At 46.0% G+C, this 14,317-nt stretch overlaps 4 protein-coding genes across 20 annotated transcripts in view; 1 reads left to right on the top strand and 3 right to left on the bottom strand.

Annotated features, from left to right (window-relative positions):
• LOC120457109 (Down syndrome cell adhesion molecule-like protein Dscam2) overlaps positions 1-2,818 on the bottom strand; it is a 61,049-nt gene extending 58,231 nt beyond the window's left edge. For all 14 annotated transcript variants that reach the window (XM_039644338.1, XM_039644332.1, XM_039644322.1 and 11 more), the window contains exon 1: positions 2,410-2,818. The gene's annotated coding sequence lies outside the window, so the exon portion shown is untranslated. The remainder of the gene's footprint in view (positions 1-2,409) is intronic.
• Positions 2,819-3,043: 225 nt separating this feature from the next.
• Positions 3,044-7,974, bottom strand: LOC120453014 (kinesin-like protein costa). The gene is made up of 4 exons (XM_039637533.2): positions 7,199-7,974; positions 6,429-7,140; positions 5,955-6,373; positions 3,044-5,892 (listed from the first exon to the last, which is right to left on the bottom strand). The coding sequence occupies exons 1-4, from the start codon at positions 7,842-7,844 to the stop codon at positions 4,091-4,093; spliced, it is 3,579 nt and encodes a 1,192-aa protein (XP_039493467.1). The 5' UTR covers positions 7,845-7,974; the 3' UTR covers positions 3,044-4,090.
• Positions 7,975-8,327: 353 nt separating this feature from the next.
• On the top strand, positions 8,328-11,928 carry LOC120450041 (putative pre-mRNA-splicing factor ATP-dependent RNA helicase PRP1). Of its 2 annotated transcripts, XM_039632800.2 has the most exons (7): positions 8,329-8,488; positions 8,543-9,336; positions 9,610-10,083; positions 10,149-10,412; positions 10,989-11,111; positions 11,175-11,528; positions 11,584-11,928. In XM_039632800.2, exons 1-7 carry the CDS (start codon positions 8,436-8,438, stop codon positions 11,709-11,711), a joined length of 2,190 nt encoding a protein of 729 aa, XP_039488734.1. In that variant the 5' UTR covers positions 8,329-8,435; the 3' UTR covers positions 11,712-11,928. The 2 variants fall into 2 exon arrangements, with proteins under 2 accessions (XP_039488742.1, XP_039488734.1); XM_039632808.1 differs by lacking the exons at positions 10,989-11,111; positions 11,175-11,528; positions 11,584-11,928 and adding an exon at positions 10,880-10,914 and having other exon boundaries at positions 8,328-8,488.
• On the bottom strand, positions 11,878-14,296 carry LOC120450059 (gustatory receptor for sugar taste 43a). 3 transcript variants are annotated; one of them, XM_044006360.1, is made up of 7 exons: positions 13,243-14,296; positions 13,122-13,172; positions 13,010-13,073; positions 12,804-12,947; positions 12,463-12,748; positions 12,055-12,406; positions 11,878-11,993 (listed from the first exon to the last, which is right to left on the bottom strand). In XM_044006360.1, the coding sequence occupies exons 1-7, from the start codon at positions 13,372-13,374 to the stop codon at positions 11,931-11,933; spliced, it is 1,092 nt and encodes a 363-aa protein (XP_043862295.1). In that variant the 5' UTR covers positions 13,375-14,296; the 3' UTR covers positions 11,878-11,930. The 3 variants fall into 3 exon arrangements, with proteins under 3 accessions (XP_043862295.1, XP_039488754.2, XP_043862294.1); XM_039632820.2 differs by having other exon boundaries at positions 12,463-12,541; positions 12,608-12,748; positions 13,010-13,172; XM_044006359.1 differs by having other exon boundaries at positions 13,010-13,172.
• Between the last annotated feature and the right edge of the window lie 21 nt (positions 14,297-14,317).

Genomic DNA, 14,317 nt, shown 5'->3' on the forward strand with positions numbered 1-14,317 from the left:
CAAAGGCTAAGAAGGTAAATAAGTGTATCCTTTTACATACATAAGTATGAAGGAATGAATGAAGTGCATTTTGCTAGCCAAGCAAATAAATCAGCGAATTTAGTTTTTTGCTTTAAAAAATGAAGTATTAAAGTAAAATAAAGTAAATACATGTGAATGTCATCTGTCCAAAAATTGCCAAAAAGCACTGTAACATTCGATGAATGACGCATCAGTACTTGTCTCCTTGAGCTTTCAGCTTAGAAATGGTTCGCTTTTCATCCCGACAAATGATTCTCGACTGAAGCAATTTGGAAAACATCTGGCAATCAGTCAACAGATCCAGGCATCCGTATAGGCAACATATGTGTGGATACATTCATACCATATATACCATATACAATGTACCTACATAAAGAGATACAACCGCTCCCTGAGCGGATCCGTTTGGTCAATCGCGTGGTAAAATCAACGAATCAAAAGCATTTTAATATTACTCATGCTTGCATTTCGCATTCTTCTTGTTGCCCCGTCTGGCTGCAATGTGTAACTTTAAATTGGGGTGACGAGCCAATAAATTTAGGCAGGGTGGTGCCCGGAGGGATGGTTGCTGCTGGTGGTGATCAGATTGGGGGACAGAGGGCAGTGGCCCAGTGCAGGGTCGTCGGCGGAGGTAGAGACACATCCATTGTCCAGAACCGCTGCTACGTATGACCCATTCGCGCACTGCGCCCCTAATTGAGATTCAAGTGCGGCAGCAAAAACAAAAGGAAATATTTATTCGGTCCTTTGTTCACTTTAACCTTTTCCGCTGTGTCATGTTGCTGCCCAAGTGGAAATCAATATTTGGCTTCACAGCCGACCCGATGAGAGCGTTCTCATCAAATCGATAAGAGCGACCACAGGATATTTGTTTGAGCTCGAGTGTGCAATATATATACGTATATGTTTACATATATTTTAAAATATTTACAACTTTCCTTCAAAAAGATGAAATAATACATTGAATACTTCGATCCACAGCTGTATATGCTATTTTCGAATTTACTATTTTCAATGATATCCAGGATCTATTAACTGAATTGGCACGATGGTCCATTTATATGAAGATACCAATAGAAAGAATTGCTTAAAAATGTTTTTTAGAGGGAACGAGAGAGTCGAGTTCCCCGACTATCTGATACCCGTTAGTTTTTTGGCGGTCTGTGGGCGTTAGAGTGGGCGTGGCAATAAGTTGTTTGGCAAATCGAGAGATATTTACAAGTCTAATATTTCTTAGTCGAATTGGTAAGTTCTTGTACCAAAACAGCAAATAAATCAATAGTGCCTAGAAATATTTTTAATAATTGTACTGCAAATACCTATTTCAGTCACAGAACATTTTAAGCAGGGAACTTAGAAACATAGAAAATTGGCACTAGCCCAGCTAGTGGGAAAAACCCGCCTAGCAACAGGATGGCGAGCCGACAAAAATACAGAAAAGAAGCAGGAAAATAAAAAGTATATCGCCAGCAGACGGAGAAGGAGGAGGGGGAGGAGGCGGAGGGTAGTGCAACACTTGCAAAATCAAATAGTGGAAACTTCAGACACAGCAGCAAGGAAAGGGCGAAGGCAGCTGCACGGAATTTCAGAGATTTTACAAGCAGGGGATGAACCACCACTCGCATCCTGCTAGCACACACACACACACATATACATAAGCGCATAAAGGATCACGGCGTATGTGTGCCACATGGAAACTGCCAGGAATTTAAAAAGGTTCTTGAGAATGAGGCGTTTTGAGTAGGGAAAACTGAAAACTACCTGACGGGGACAAAGGACAAAGGACCAAGGACCTGGCGGCAGGAGGCACAGGTTGCACACACACACAAACATAACCATGGACGCCCAGGCGAATACAACGGTAATCGCAGAGTTGCTTTTCTGCGGTTCCAAGGGCGCATGCGCCGAAAAAAAATTCGCTGAAAATTCACAACTGCAATTATTTCCTCCAAAAGTCGATTTATAAATAAAAACTAGCACGAAATGTATAAAAACTCCCTAGATATTAGACATGGCATTCAGAAATCTACCATTTAACTGCGTTGATGGTCGCAGAACATGTATTTTCCTCCCTCCTGGCAGTACATTTTCACACCCTTTCGCAAGTGTGTGTAATACAGGGCATAAAGTAACCGTTTTTGCATTCTAAAATCAGGAAAACTTAACGTTTGGCGAAAAATCAATGGAAAGACCCAAGGCTTTTATCAGTTAACTTATTAAATATTAACATACAGCATGCCGCAATTGATTTCGCAGACTAGCGCTACTCAGTGGGCGTGGGCAGGACTTACGCACACTTCCGCATGCAACCTATACATACACAACGGGCACAAAGAAGTTGCCAGACAACGGTGAAAATTTCCGAGCGGAACTGCCGACTTTTCTTACCGTTATAGCTGCTACTGATGCTGATTGTTGTTTAAATGCAAAATTTTTAATTGTTTACACACACACACTATCACACTCAGTGAGAGTGGTGGGCTATTTGCAGCAGGGTGCCACTAATCCACGGGGGTGGCGACTCCGCACAAAAGCACCGCACACACAAACACAGATACTTTGCTCTGCTCTTGGCTATCTTTCAGATACCTTTAAACACTATTATTCACTTATTTGGAGGTGCACCAGCACCACTGCAACCGGTTGGGGGATTGCTAATCGCGTACCGCTGCCGTATATCCGTATATCCGTACCCGTATCCGTATCGGTGTCCCAAAACAACGCTCACACACAAATACACACACGCTCTCGCGATTCGCCGACTAACGCTGAAATCCGGTTCTCGATCGCTCGACGGTCCAAACAAGACTGAATCGGATGCTCAGATACTCGCCATCGGATTCAGATACTCCGCTCCAACCGGCACTCTCTCTCTTTCCGCTTTCAATGTGTGTGTGTGTCTGAAGGGGCGATTGTTTGGGAAATTTCTGGGACATTTTTCACCTGTTGCTGTGTGGACTTTGTTTGTTTGGATTTTATCTTGTACAATATTAATTTTGTTTTCAAAATAAAACACTCAATATATGATTATTTTGGTTTGTATATATTTATTTGCTTATCCAACAATATCCACACAAAGCCATGACAAGCGATTATGCGAAATATATGTTGATATTGAGGGTACATACATACATTAATATCAATTTAAGTTACTCGGAATATAGTGAGATATATCTTGAAACTTCACCTATCCGAATGACTACAGAAAATACGTTATACACAACCAAAAAGTGTTGAATTTTAATGTAAGTGAAAAATTAGTATTGGATACAAATAGCACAAATACTGCGCATATTAAGCATTAAGTACAGAGTAAATGCTTTTGGTAGAGTATTAAATGTTAACACTTGGGTATTTAGTACGTGTATTGTAGTTGGTAGCGGAAGTCAATTAAAATTCGAGGGAAGACACAATAGTGTTACAACTAACCTAAAACTAACAAAATCAATTAAAACTAAATGGTAACCTAACAATTATTGTTATGTACAAGTTAAACAGTGAGGATGTGTAGGTCAACACTTTGAGCGAGTTTTGTGTACGGTTTGTCTTGCGAGTATCTTAAGTATCAGGTCAAGTCTTTACGGTTGAATCTCATGAGGATAGTTATTTCCATATGCTAGGTGTACGTGTAAGGGTTTGTAAAATAAATGCTCCCCAGCTAAAGATCCAGAATGAGAACCATGTGTGCTCTATTTGTGTCATGACTGTGGACGAAACTTGTTCAGTTCTTATACCAGGATCTTTGCTTCACACTTAAAAATATATCGAACTATAACCACTTCAATAAGTTAAACGACAAGCACTAAACTAATGAACTAATCCGTCTTACAAACGCATAATTTTTAAAACGAACGATTAATTAAAATGAATCATTTTTTTGTAAACAATCTCAATCATTTCTTTGTTTTATGTGCTGGATATGAGCTTAAGGATTTAGCAAACTGTATTCAAAATATTGTCGAGTTAATTATTAAAGTGGCTGGATTTCGACTCAGGGTTATTAATTGTATATGGCTATTTGGCTTAACCAGATAATATCGTACTGGACTGGAAATGGGTAAATTCGTAATTAATTTCGACGACTTGCATCCTGAATAATTATTTTGTTCTTCTGACGCGTCACTTTCGTGGCCGTCGGCGCTGGCATCAGTCGCTTCAGCTGCTCCGGCCTGAAGCTGACCAGGGCCTTTTCCTTTACTTTTCCGATGGCTCCGGTAATGGTTGTAGACGTTGTGGTTGCCGTTGCCGTGGTGGTTGACTCAATGAGGGCTGTGGATTCTTCGGCCGTGGAGCCTGAGGACCCGGCTGCAGCAGCTGAAGCATACCTGGTGAGTACATGGAACTTGGCAAAGAGGTTGCGCCCGCTGCGTTGCTCTTTGTCCTTGTACTTGTCCAGCGCCGAGCCGGTGGGTATCGGCTTTGGCGCTTTGATCAGTGCCTTACTTGGATTACCGTCTCCTTTGTAAAAATGATCGTAGTCGAAATCACTACTACAGGCGGGGGCCAAGGCTCGGTCTCCGTAGCTGGCTGAGCTGGCCGAAGTTTCCTCTGCCATGTGACGCAGCATCAATGTGAGTTTCATTTCGTGCTGACGCTGCAGCAGCACCGCATTTCGTTCCCCTTCCAGTCTTGCCTGGCGCACGGCATTGGACAGAACGCGCTCCTTCCACTCCCAGGCATCCCGCTCGCGCTCCAACTGCACCAGCTGCAGTTCTAGCTTTCGTGAGGAGTCGCGCAAGTCTATAACCTTGGTGAAGTATTTGTACAGAAGCGTTCGCATCTCCTCCGTTGAGAGACGATTTAAGCGGGCCATCAACATCTGTTCTCCCTTCTCCCGCTGGATTCGGTCGCTCGTGTCGATGGAGCGGTGGCCCGTGATCATTTCGTTCTTGAATTCTATGGCCGCATCTATGGCCTCGATGGCCTCATCGCACTCGAGCAGCTTGCGCTCCTCCTTTTGAGACAGCACCTTGTCCCGCTTAAGCTTGCGGTCCAGATGACAGCGCTCTTCTAACAATAAGTCACGAGTTCCGCGCAGGTTGCGGATCTCATGACGCAAGCTCTCTTGCTGCTCTGGTCCCGGCTGCTCCTCTAGGTTATCCGACTTCTCGCGCAAAATGTGATTAAGATGCGTAATCCTAGCCTGCACTGCCTTTAATTGGCGGCCCTGTTGCTCATGAGAGCCTTGGGCGTTCACCAGCTCTTTGCCAGTCTCCCTAGATTCTCGCAGCTTGGCCAGCTCCGCCTCCATCTGGCAGCGCAACTTACACTCCTTTCGAAGCTTCTTCTCTAGATCATCGGCCTGCTTTCGTGACTCGCCTACCGATTGCTGAAGCTTCTTCACCTTCTGTCCGCTCTCACCAGCAATATGCTTCATGGAGCTAAGGTCCTCTAGACGACGCTCGAGGTGTCCGATTATCGTAGTCCATCGCTCAATTTCCGACTGATCCCGGCCTTGAACTAGTGCTTTACCTAGCTGCTTCTTGGCCTTGTCACACTCGGTCTCCAGCTTGGCCCGTTTTTTGTGAAATCTTTGTTTTGCATGGCTACGTGTATCACTGTTCTTGATCAATTCGGCGATTATGTTTTGTTTCACCTGGATTGTCTCTTCGATTTCCTGCAACTGTCGTTGCTTGCCCTCGATCTCGGCAACCAGTTTGCGCAACTTTTTCTGTAGCTGTTCAATAGGAGCAGTGGCTGCGGCGGCAGCGAGAGCTGCCTGACGCAGTCCCTCGCCCGAAGAACTTTCCAGAGGATCAACGACCGACTCAGGATCAATGGGCAGAGAAGGTTGCTGGGAAGCTACCCGATTAAGCATGGCGAGCTCTGCAGTACTTAAGCTAGCACCTGGCTGAACACTTCTCCTTCGACCTGTTTAAATAAGAAACCAAAATGTTACTGTATAATAGAGGATGTGCGAAGTAAGGACATACTGCCAATGCTGATTTTGCGATCATCGCCATTTTCTGCTGGTGGTTGTGTCCCATTCTCGCGGTCCTGGCTTTGCATAACAGCCTTCGGGTGCTTGGATAGATAATCAGCGTGCTTTTCAAGGATAAGGGCGTCTGTTTTGTCGCGAAACTCCTCCATAAGGCTTTCTATTTTGTCGTCTAGATCGGGACGATGCGACTCATTGTCTGTGTCGTTTTCATTGTCGGAGTTTGGCGGCTCAGAATTAGCTGCTTCTGAGTTCACCTCCTCGGGCTCCTCGGCCTCCAGAATGGGAACCAGCTGTTTTTGCTGACGCATAGCCTCCGTTGAGCTGAGACACTCCTCGCACTCCTGCTTGAGAAAGAGCCACTCCTCGATCTGCTCCTTCTCCACTTCAGTAATTAGCTTGGAATCTATCAGCCTAGAAATGTCTTCGTCGTCAAAAGTTTCACATTAGAAATAACGTGTACACTTACTTGGAAAACAGCCCCTCGGCGTTGGTCACTAATTTAGACCATTGGCTCGCTGCGAATTGCAGGCCAAAGTTGTCCCCAGGTCCCGCCTGCGCCAAAGGTCCAGCAGAGGTATTGGAAACTGGCGCAGCCTCAGCCGGCTGAACTATCACCGTGTTGTCATCGGAGTAGGTGTTCATAATTACAAAATTACGCACGCACTGCACCTTAAAGGCGAACTGCAGGTTGCCCAGAGTCTCGGCCAAATGCTCTTCAAGCGGTGACACACACAGAATCACAAGCGTCTGAGCCCGTCCGCCGAACGAGTCCTTCAGGAGAGTGGTAAGTGTGGTCTGACCATACGGAATGTTGCCATTGACCCCGTACATGAGTCCTGGGTCTGTAAGAGTGCTGATCACCTGCTCTAGCATACACAGGCCAGCATCGAGGGGACGACCCGGTGGCTGTTCGCCACATCGCTCAGTGCCGCAGAGATCCGAGAAACTGGCCGTGGACAAGCGGTGCTGCAATAGCCCTTCCTTGGATACCCACTGCTGCTCCAGGGTAAGCGTGAATAAGGTGTGCGCAGGTAGCGGTTGGCGGGCCGATAGACCCACTTGCAGCCAGTGAAAGACGGCATCGACGTTGGTGCAGTGTATGTTACCCATGCCCAACAAGTCGCATACTTCACCTCCGCATATCTCCACGAATCCCACGTTGATGGCATAGGTGCGTCCTTAAAGTAAAAATGGAATTAGGATATCTATGCTAATAAGACCCTCTAATAAACTCACCTGGATGCGATGATATGTGCGAGAAAATGTCACGGACACAAAGGTGGACGACTCCTTCTGTGGAATCAGTCAGGGTACGGTCATGGACGTTTCCGTAGAGCGTGTAGCTTTTGCCCTGGCCCCGCTGACCGTAGGTGACTACAGATGCGTCAAAACCTTCCAGAAACAGTGTAATGAGCGGAAAGACCGTTTGGTGGTACACTTGCTCCTGGGAGCTGCTGCTGGCCAGGGCGTGAGTGACAGGAACCGTGTGGGGACCCACTTGGATCAGTCCAGCCGCAATGCTGTCCATGGGATCTCCCCCTGGGAGAGCACTGGGCAATCCTAGGGCAGAAGCGCTGATGGGAATAGCCTGGACGCAATATGCGGAGTCCGGGTAATCCCTGTGGCCGCTGTCGTTGCCATTGGCATCTGGAATTGTCTTCGAATCAGTCGCACTGCCCTCCTTAACATTCCCGTTTGGGTCCGCCTTTGCCGCAATGTTTATTTTAGCCACCGTAGCTTGTACCGCAGGGTCCTTGGAGTCCGCCCCCTCATCCTCCGCCTGGACATCCTTTTTGAGCTCTGAGGGACCAAAGCTCCTTAACAAGTCCTTGAGTTCTCTATGCGGGAAGATGCGCACCGCTACCTGAATGGGTATTTCCATGGTGGTTAAGCAACTAGTCCTGTTCTCGGAGGAGCTCTTTCATTCGGTATCCTGAGCTTTGTTTCGCATCTTTGCACTTTGAAATACGTGCAAAAATTCAGCTCCCTCCGAATCGATACAATGGAATAGTGTGACCACAGCTAGAGCGCCAACACAAGCCGAAAATACCAAATCCATGCATTCTTGTTAATCGAACGAAACAATCCGTTTAATCCTTTAAAAATGACTATAGTCGCAAGTATATTTCAACCAAATTGATACCGAAAGTCAATTCTAAGTTTGTATACAATAATACGTATACAATAATTTTCGCAACTTCTCTTATAAAAAAAGTTAATTTTTAATAGAAGAGGTTGCTGTAGATTCTTATCTACATATTTAAACAAATAAGTGTAAACTTGCCGGCAAGTGTTGGTGGTGATCTTTGCTATTTATGGTATTTAAACAGTATACATAGAAAGTACATTTCGGTATTTTGAAAAACTTCGTTCGGCATGGTTGGTATGTTAAAAGGTCTCACTGAGCGCGTGTTTTTTTTTGTGCTAAACGCTTCGTTTTGAGAATTAAGTCCAGTAATCAGCATAAATCGGCATGTCCAAGCGTCGAATTGAAGTAGGGGAGACCTACGGCAGCAAGGCGAAGAAGTAAGTGTGTAAGTGCCACCACACGGCAGTAGTTTAATGCTTGTTTCTCCACAGGGAGACAGAGGCGTCCTCCTCGTCGGCGGCAGCCGCTGCCGGCACAGTGGCCCAGATCCTGGGCGGATTTGTGCCCAACAAGCAGCCGCCCACGATGAACCCACTGACCAACACGCCGTATTCGCAACGGTACCAGAATCTCTACAAGAAGCGCATTGCGCTGCCCGTATTTGAGTACCAGGCGGACTTCATGCGGCTGCTCAGCCAGCACCAATGCATTGTGCTGGTGGGCGAGACGGGCTCCGGCAAGACGACCCAGATCCCGCAGTGGTGTGTGGACTTTGCAGTGTCCAAGGGGCGCAAAGGCGTTTCCTGCACCCAGCCACGTCGAGTCGCCGCCATGTCCGTGGCCCAGCGCGTTTCGGAGGAGATGGACGTTAAACTGGGCGAAGAGGTCGGGTACTCCATTCGTTTCGAGGACTGCTCCACGGCCAAGACCCTGCTCAAGTACATGACCGACGGTATGTTGTTGCGCGAGGCCATGTCTGATCCTATGTTGGAGCAGTACCAGGTCATCCTTCTCGACGAGGCTCACGAGCGGACCCTGGCCACGGACATCCTCATGGGCGTGCTCAAGGAGGTCATCCGTCAGCGTAACGACCTTAAGCTGGTGGTCATGTCCGCCACACTGGACGCCGGCAAGTTCCAGCAGTATTTTGACAACGCACCGCTCATGAATGTGCCCGGTCGCACACATCCCGTGGAGATCTTCTACACACCCGAACCAGAAAGGGATTACCTAGAGGCTGCCATTCGCACGGTCATTCAGATACACATGTGTGAGGAAATCGAGGGTAAGTTAATGGATTCCGGTAAAAGTTTATATCATAAGTTGCTTCCTCACCGGCATTTATAGTAATCTTATACGATAATCCCAACAATTTCTATTCAAAATATTTATAAAATTATTGGAAGTCAATTTCTTAGCTATGCCAGAAGCAAAAGTGCAAGGCAAGAGATCAACTTTCTATTGCCGATGGGAAGTTCTTAAATTCCAATAATATTTGTTACATTGCATTCACTTTGCCCATTGCAAACTAAACTCAAACTTTATTTTGCAACATTAGGTGATATCCTTATGTTCCTCACGGGACAGGAAGAGATTGAGGAGGCGTGCAAGCGCATCAAGCGCGAGATCGACAATTTGGGCTCTGAAATTGGAGAGCTAAAATGCATTCCCTTGTACTCCACGTTGCCGCCCAATTTGCAACAGCGCATCTTTGAGGCGGCCCCACCGCCAAATGCCAATGGCGCGATAGGACGCAAGGTGGTGGTGTCCACCAACATCGCCGAAACCTCGCTGACCATTGACGGAGTGGTGTTCGTGATCGATCCAGGCTTCGCCAAGCAAAAAGTGTACAATCCTCGCATTCGAGTGGAGAGTCTTCTCGTCTCCCCCATTTCGAAGGCGTCTGCACAGCAGAGAGCCGGTCGTGCTGGACGTACGCGTCCTGGAAAGTGTTTCCGTCTGTACACGGAAAAGGCGTTTAAGAACGAGATGCAGGACAACACCTACCCAGAAATCCTGCGCTCCAATTTGGGTAATGCCTATATCCATATAATACATTACTCAATTTCTCATACCCGGCTACTCATTTCTCACCAGGCACTGTGGTTCTGCAGCTCAAGAAGTTGGGAATCGACGACCTGGTTCATTTTGATTTCATGGACCCCCCTGCTCCAGAGACCCTGATGCGTGCCCTGGAGCTGCTCAATTATCTGGCCGCCCTGGATGATGACGGCAATCTAACGGACCTGGGCGCCGTTATGTCCGAGTTTCCCTTGGATCCGCAGCTGGCCAAGATGCTGATCGCCAGCTGCCAACATAACTGCTCCAATGAAATACTTTCCATAACGGCCATGTTGTCGGGTGAGATAAAATACAACTCTAAGAAACTGTCTTCGATAAGTTAAGAAGTCCACTCAGGTCTCGCACGAATACTTTCACGGCTGCCACTCTTCGTTTTTCAAATACGTAAGACTCGTCCTTTACTTAGATTTCTGCGGATGCATACATGAACATTTTATCCGTTTAAGTGGCAGCCATGATTCACTTCTTCATTTGTAAATTGAAAGTCTGAAGTTTTGAGGAAGAATTTTTGATATTCTTAAAAGAATTTATGTAATTTCTTAAGAAACAATGCAAAGGAGAAAGTTTTTCAATTTATTTGTTCTTTGCATTCAACTCGAAAAAAAAGTTGCACATGCGTTAATAGTCAAAGCCCATTATTTGAATGGAATGATGAGCAAAGTATGCCCAAATAGATATTGTTTTTATCTTTTAATGTTCATTGAACGCACTTGCAACTCACAAATGCAATCAATCTTTGAATCAAGCCTCTAGATTGCCTAGCTGACAAAAAGTAAGCACAATCTATTTGTTTATGTAAAAAATTGTTTTGAACTTGCGCTTAATCGAAACCAACCCAATTCAAACGTGCAAAAGTCCCACAATGCTTCGTTCGTCCCAACGAGGCAAAGAAAGCTGCCGATGAGGCCAAGATGCGATTCGCCCATATTGACGGAGACCACCTGACCTTGCTGAATGTCTATCACGCCTTCAAGCAGAGTAAGTAAACTAAACAAACCAGTATCGAAAATAGAAAGACAATTGTTGCTTTGACGCTTTCAGGCAGTGAGGATCCAAATTGGTGCTACGAGAACTTCATAAACTTCCGATCGCTGAAGAGTGCAGATAACGTGCGCCAGCAGCTGGCTAGGATCATGGACCGCTTCAACTTGCGGCGCACGAGCACGGAATTCACATCGAAGGACTACTACGTAAACATACGCAAGGCCCTCGTGCAGGGCTTCTTCATGCAGGTGGCCCACCTGGAGCGCACTGGTTACTATCTGACCATCAAGGACAACCAGAACGTGCAGCTGCATCCGTCGACGTGTCTCGACCACAAGCCCGATTGGGTTATCTACAATGAGTTTGTGCTGACCACAAAGAACTACATTCGCACTGTGACAGATGTAAAACGTACGTAGCTTTCCACGTCCTGGATCTATTTTGTAAGCATTTTTTTCTTTTATAGCTGAATGGTTGTTCTCCCTGGCGCCTCAATATTATGACTTGAATAACTTCCCTCAGTGCGAGGCGAAACGACAGCTGGAGTTGCTACAGCAGCGGATGGAGACCAAGCAATACCAGAAGGGTTTTTAAGTCCCCAGAGTATGGCTAGTTGTAATATGAGGAAGGGATCATGGATGATGATATGAGTGTGTGAATTTTAGCAAGTTATAAGAAAAATAACCCGTTTGCTTTTTATTGTTTGCTAACCTAATTCAAGCACATAGACACTTTAACAGATCATGATATCCAAGAACTCCGTTTAGTTAATAGTGTTAATAAAAAAAGCCACTTTTTGTATATCTGAAAACATTAGCCATTGGTCCGTTGAAACTGAATGAGAATTACGAGATAGGTGGCTATGGCCGATGCAAACTGAAAGCAGAAAACAAAAGAATAATACGGTGATATTATTTATGATAGTACAAATCATTACCGATGTTAGAATGGTGCGGTTAACGCGACACAATCCACAGGCGGAGAAGTCAGCATCTACCACGAGTAACTGCTGCCAAAACTTCTTAACCGCCTCCGCAAGGATAGGCTCGTGCACTTTCCGCTCGATCTCGCAAACAATCTGGATCGTTTTGCGGGACTCTCGGGCAGCCAAGTGGCACGGCTCCACCACCATGAGCAATCGCAGGAAATGAAAGCAAATCCAGAGCATCTGCACCCACAGGTACCCGTTATCCCGCTTGCTGAGCAGTTCCAGAAAGAGGAAATAGGCCGTAGCTACAAGATGCAGTAGACAGGACACCAGGATGAAGAGAACCGCAATGCCGAAGGAGCTGTCAAATTCGGAAAGGGTAAGAAGCAAGCAACATGGGATGTGGAATAACTTTACTTGGACAGGAGATGGACACATTTTCCCAGCGACTCGTGACTGTCCGCCAGAGATTTCAGGAGCAACCCCTTGTTTTTGGCTGGAAAATATCCCAATTTGAGTAACTCCACGTTGAGGATTAGACTGCGGGCGGCTGCCTTGTCACCTGTGGATTCGCTGGCCTGGGTTTCGCCGTTCAGCTTTGTCAGGCTCGCATGGAGTGCCGATGGCATTGAAGGGCGATTTAAGCTTATGTTCTTGACGGTGCTGACCTTTTGGGGTTTAATGGCACTGGTTGCGTTGTTCTCTGTTGGGTGTGTCACAACCAATCATTGATCGTAGAAATTGAATGTACCACTTACCTGCAAGAAAGCTGCTCGAAAGCATTCGATTCAGGCGACCAAAGCGCCTGCCAAGTCCGTAAGCCGTGTTGGCAAAATTTACTTGCAAGCCCGTGAGTATGAAGTAGAGACTGTAAAATGGGATGTACCAGTGCACATTGAGCTCTGTCAAAGGGAAAATGAAAACGAATTTGGATTTATTTTAAATAATAAGTGGAAATATTTACCCGTATCCGACTGAGCAATGTTCATATCCTGGGCAATGCGCATCCACGTCCCAACATCAAGGCCGACCAGAAGGGAAATGGCCACCAAGGAGACGGCAGCCATTCCCAAGGCTCGCCATCGATCTCTTCGAAAGTTGTTGTAGGCATTTAAAGTACTATCGATCTGTGGATATAATAAATACGGGAGTATAATGAAATGTTAGGAATAAGACCTTTGTTTTCCGTGGTCTCACCTTGTTTAGGCGATCGTTGAGCTCGAGAGTGTCGTTAAGGCTAAAAAGACCACAGTAAACACCGGATACAATAGCCATGACAACCACAGAAACGTCCAGGGCCGTCACCACCTTCGACGTTGCCGACTTCATTCTAAAAGATGCACTTTTGATTTGTTGGTTGGTTTTGTTTGCAGTTTGTCAGAGCAATTAATTGGTCAAGATCAAATGTGTTTGGAAGGGGAGCAGAGGTGATGATTAGATAGTGAAAAATAGAGAAAAGTATACACACAACTAAGATCAAAGTAGTGACACTCCCTAGCTACTAATTCATATCCTTTTTTACAAAAAAGAACGTTAGAAACTAAGCATTCAAATCTGAAGAAACACATCATGTAGATATGGATTCTATGGAAATTTTCATTTCGAATGTCACTAATTTGAAAACCTCCCGTAAACAAGCATGTAAAGATTAGTAAGGGAACGGCACAGGACTGGGACCATACAAGTAGGACACATAAATGAAACAAAAGTTCCAACAGCAAGTCGGAAGTACCTACCGCACTGGTATTTCGGAGTTGGCATCGAACAAGAGACCCCGATAGGTGAGAAAAACTAGGCAGATGTGGATAGCTCTTGGTCAGAAGGATTTCATTCCCTGTGGCTGCCTAACTTACCCATGACCACCGTTAACGTGGCCGAGTATACCGTAAAGAGCCAGCTGCGACCGATTTCCACTTGGCCCTTGGAGTTCCGAGCAGTAGCATATGGAGCCAGGGCCAGCACTTTGCTGACGTAGAAGATGCCGATGCTGGGCTGGGATATCTCCATGGTATATTACGACGAGGGACACTAGCAGTAGGACCTCCGGGCGAGAACTGTTCCCAAGTGGCCACATACAGGACCTTAAATTGCAAAACGCCATATTCGACACCAAACAAATACTGCGCTCCCATATTTGACTATTATTAGCGGACCGCCCCCCACCGCTTCCACATGGCCCTCGCAGACCGTCTGGGCAAACACCACCCCATGTGCGAGTGAGTAACACATTTGCTTATCAAAAAGCTCGGCTGTCCGCGATGTAAATAATAAT

This window comes from Drosophila santomea, chromosome 2L, assembly GCF_016746245.2.
Source record: "Drosophila santomea strain STO CAGO 1482 chromosome 2L, Prin_Dsan_1.1, whole genome shotgun sequence".
Classification (NCBI taxonomy): domain Eukaryota; kingdom Metazoa; phylum Arthropoda; class Insecta; order Diptera; family Drosophilidae; genus Drosophila; species Drosophila santomea.